At 55.7% G+C, this 4,210-nt stretch overlaps 1 protein-coding gene across 1 annotated transcript; it reads left to right on the top strand.

Moving 5' to 3' along the window:
• Positions 1-850: 850 nt before the first annotated feature.
• LOC109743122 (zinc finger protein CONSTANS-LIKE 2) lies at positions 851-2,902 on the top strand. The gene is made up of 2 exons (XM_020302205.4): positions 851-2,101; positions 2,202-2,902. Exons 1-2 carry the CDS (start codon positions 1,433-1,435, stop codon positions 2,649-2,651), a joined length of 1,119 nt encoding a protein of 372 aa, XP_020157794.1. The 5' UTR covers positions 851-1,432; the 3' UTR covers positions 2,652-2,902.
• The last annotated feature ends 1,308 nt before the right edge of the window (positions 2,903-4,210 follow it).

Raw genomic sequence — 4,210 nt, 5'->3', positions numbered from 1 at the left:
AGACACACTATCTGCTTAGGACTCGTACTGGAATCCTCATTCTTTTCTTGGCTCCGGGGGAGGAGGCCCTCGGATTCATCCTCTACTTGCAAGGTTACCGTGGTGGTAAAGCATGAGCTGATGAGAGATGGAGTTCTATATTGGGAAGGTGCTCATCGCCAGTGATTGTTGTGGACAGGCTATGATGCACACTGCTGTGATCGATTGTCGGTCGTCTCCTACCTGTCAACAAATATGCTAGCTAAATGGTAGCGTCTCTACTTCCTTGTGGCCAAGATGCCAGGGAGGCAGTGCGGTCTCCGAATGGAGTCTATGGCGTGGTGTCCTAGAGGTTTCGCCACACCCAAGTGGTGTCGTACCTGGCGGCGATGAGAGTAGGTTTGTGTGGGAGTAGCTAGGGACCCAATTGCGATCTGTGTCATCTCTTTTGGGGTCCTCTTAGTAAGAGTCGAAGTACAATTTGAACCTGTAAGTTGTTGATGAACTTTTATAATTGATATAGTCTTCTTCACAAAAAGAAAATTTAGTACAGTACAACATATGGGACGTGGCATATACGCCCATCTTTTTCGGGCCTGTCAAACTTTTAGCCACTAGGCTTTTGCAACGTATTTGTACTGGTTTTTGATTGCGGGTGTCATGGACTTTTCCTTTTTCTCGAGAGAAAAGGCTAGTGCTTTGTACAAAGCATTGGGTACCATGATACAGATGGAGGTCAAAAGGAAATTTCGCAGAGATACGAATACGACGGAGCAATCATGCATGTGCCATGCCGGCCCACCAGTCGGAATCGATGCTTGTCTACTACGTACGGGAGCATATACCACGTCGGCACGGACAAACCAGATTCATAGTACGTTCAACGTTACATCCCGGACGCGCCCGCGCGCGTATGACCCGAGGCAGCAAAATCAGCCAGCCCCGCGTCCCGGACGTGTGGCCTACGCGCGCACCCCGGCCGGCTCGGCAAGGCGATCTCGCCGTTTGCCTCCCCGGCGACGGCATCACGGTTCACGGACACCAGTCCGGCATCACCGTGAGTGAGCATGGAGGAGGACATGATAAGATGGGATTAGTACCCCGGCATCGGTTGCCTCCCCCGAAAAGCCAAGCCAGCCCACCCAGCACCCGGCCGGCCAGCCCGCCGACGGCGATGTCTCCCCGTCTTTCACATGCACCAAATCCCCGCCAAAATCCCCACTGTATCATATCGGCATCAACCCATCGCTTGGCTCGGAACCTACCACGTGCCCCGCTCCGGCCACGTCCCCCTCCCCCACCCACTATTACATCTACTGCCTCCTCCCCCACCACCTCCCTCACCTCAGATCAATCACTCTTCCCTCCCACTACCCCCACCACCGCGTTCACCAGCCATTGCCTGTCGGAGCTAGGAGGACCGATCGAGGACGTGCAGGGGTGCTAGTTAGTTATGATGGAGCTGCGCAAGTACTGGGGCGTGGGGGGCCGGCGGTGCGGGGCGTGCGAGGGGGCGGCGCCGGCGGCGGTGCACTGCCGGGACTGCGCCGGGTACCTGTGCACGGGGTGCGACGCGCGCCCGGCGCACGCGCGGGCGGGCCACGAGCGCGTCTGGGTGTGCGAGGTCTGCGAGGTCAGCCCAGCCGCGGTCACCTGCAAGGCCGACGCCGCCGTGCTCTGCGCCGCGTGCGACGCCGAAATCCACCACGCCAACCCGCTCGCCGAGCGCCACGTGCGCGTGCCCATCGCGCCCATCGGCTCCCCCGAGGCCGCCGCGGTGGCGGCCGAGGCCATGATGTTCTGCGTCGCCGGTGACGGCGAGGCGCGGGCGGATCAGGACGAGGTGCCCGAGCAGCTGCACCAGCACGGGGGGATGCTGAACCTCAACGTGGAGGCCGGCAAGGAGGGCGGGAAGATGGACTACCTCTTCTCCGACCTCGTCGACCCCTACCTCGCCGTCGACTTTACGCGCTTCGCCCACGCTGATAGCGTCGTGCCCAGCGGCGTCGCGACCGTGGCGGTACCCGCCGTCGTGGACCTGGACTTCGCCTGCGGGATCGGCGCCAAGCCGCCGCAGACCTACAGCTCCTCATACACGGCCAACGCCTCCGGCGCGCACAGCGTTAGTCGCCTCGCCTTTGCCTTTGCGCGAACCGATCGCCTTCTTGCTTGCCGTACGTAGACCAACTTGCTGATCGATCGAGAGGGCTATAATTTTTCAGGGCTCTTCATCGGAGGTCGGCGTGGTGCCGGAGGCCATCTGCGGCGGCGCGGGCAGCTTCGAGATCGACTTCACCCGGCCCAAGCCGCAGGCGTACATGCCCGCGTACACCGCGGCGCCGCCGAGCCACGGCGTGACTATGCAGCAGGCTTCGCCGGTGGACATGGGGTACTTGACTGTGCCGGAGCGTCCGGTGGCGGTGACCGGGGAGGGCAGGGTGGCGAGGCTGATGCGGTACCGGGAGAAGAGGAAGAACCGCCGGTTCGAGAAGACCATCCGGTACGCGTCCAGGAAGGCCTACGCCGAGTCGCGGCCGCGCGTCAAGGGCCGCTTCGCCAAGCGCACCGACCAGGACGCCGACGGCGAGGACTTGGACGCGGAGGCCCATGCCGTGCCGTCTTCCACCTCCTACTTGCTCGACTTTGGCTACGGCGTCGTGCCGTCCTTCTGATCCGCCGGCCCGGCGCCCCGGCCGGCCGCTTGTACTTGTACCATTGATGCATGTACAGTAGTAGGGGACTAGCAATCCATCCATGTACTCCTCCTGAGCTAGTTCGATCGCGCTAGTGATGTACTAGTAATACTGTAAACTGTAACAGTAGTAGTACTTTGGCCAATATGCTCGTTTATTTTTGGATGGCCGAAACTAGTAGCCCAAACATATATGGATCATCAATCATTATTATCATCTAAGTTTATGGCGATTCTGTTCATCTACCGACAAAACAAGGCTCGATATGACCGATCGCGAATGCTCTTGTGATCGATCTTAAAATTTGTCTGCAAATTGCAATGAGTTCCGTTCAACTGTGCATGCATGGGTACTTTATCCGTGAAAGGTATGCACCAAATTAGCTTTATAAAACCGAACAAATATGCGGTTGGATGGTTAGAGGAACCGTGACATCCCATCCTATCAGGGTACAAATCCTGATGCTCGCATTTGTTTCTGTATTTATTTCATGATTTTCGTTGATGCACATTTCGTGGGAGGAGACGTTTCCATCGACGACGAGGTGACTACGGTGACTTCGTAAATTTCAAGATGATATGCCGGCTTAGTCTTTCGGAGGTGTTCATAGAGGTAAGGTGTACATGTGTGCGTTTATAGGGGTGAATGTGTACATGTGTATATAAGCGCTTGCGTCTGCACTGTGTAAAAATCAGCTTTATAAAAAAACAGATATTGTTTGTGGGCCCGGATGTCCACTGAACATCAGATATTTAAATATGACAAAACGTACGGTTATCATGGCAACTTGTGTTCGTCGCGGATGGTAATTTTAGTTATAAACATGGTAAATTCATCTTAGTTCATTCTGTATAAGGAAATTGTCGTGCTTACAAATTAAATTTGTTATCCTCACGCAAATATAAATTGTCCTGACAAACATTCGATTTGCCATAACTAAAGATCTGACGTCGGATTGGTTACACACCATGTAATATTACATTGGTTAATTAGTTTGGGCAACTCCAACCCCGGCCCGTAAACCGGTCAGCGCATCTGTCCGTCGATAGGGAGACCAGTCCGCGCACACGGATGCGGAAGCCGCCGTCCAAGACTGCCTGCACACATTTCAAATCAAGTTTAAACAAATCAGACGGATTTCATCAAACACGGCGGATTTCATTAAAATTCCAACATAATTTCAATAAAAGGTTGATAATTCGAACGATTAACTTAAAACTAGAAGAAAAAGCATAAACACTATACGACCACTTCGTACGCGTGGCTGTCGTGCTCTGCTCACCGCCGTTGCCGTCCGTATCGTCGTCGTCATGGCAACCTTGTCGAGCGGCTGCTTGCCGCTCACAGAGAAGCCGGCCCACCTCATCCTGGGCGGTGTGGAGGGCCGCCACGGCCAATGCAGAGCTCTTATGGCGGGCTTGCCTCTGCCAGCGTTGGCGGAGGAGTCGCTAAGCGACCACTCCTCGCCGACCTTGGCAAGCTCACCGTCAAGGCAATGGTGGCGGCGCATGGCGGCCATTTCCGCGGTGGTGAAGCAG

Source organism: Aegilops tauschii, chromosome 7 (genome assembly GCF_002575655.3).
Source record: "Aegilops tauschii subsp. strangulata cultivar AL8/78 chromosome 7, Aet v6.0, whole genome shotgun sequence".
NCBI classification, from domain to species: Eukaryota; Viridiplantae; Streptophyta; class Magnoliopsida; order Poales; family Poaceae; genus Aegilops; species Aegilops tauschii.
This window is presented reverse-complemented; position numbering and strand designations above follow the sequence as displayed.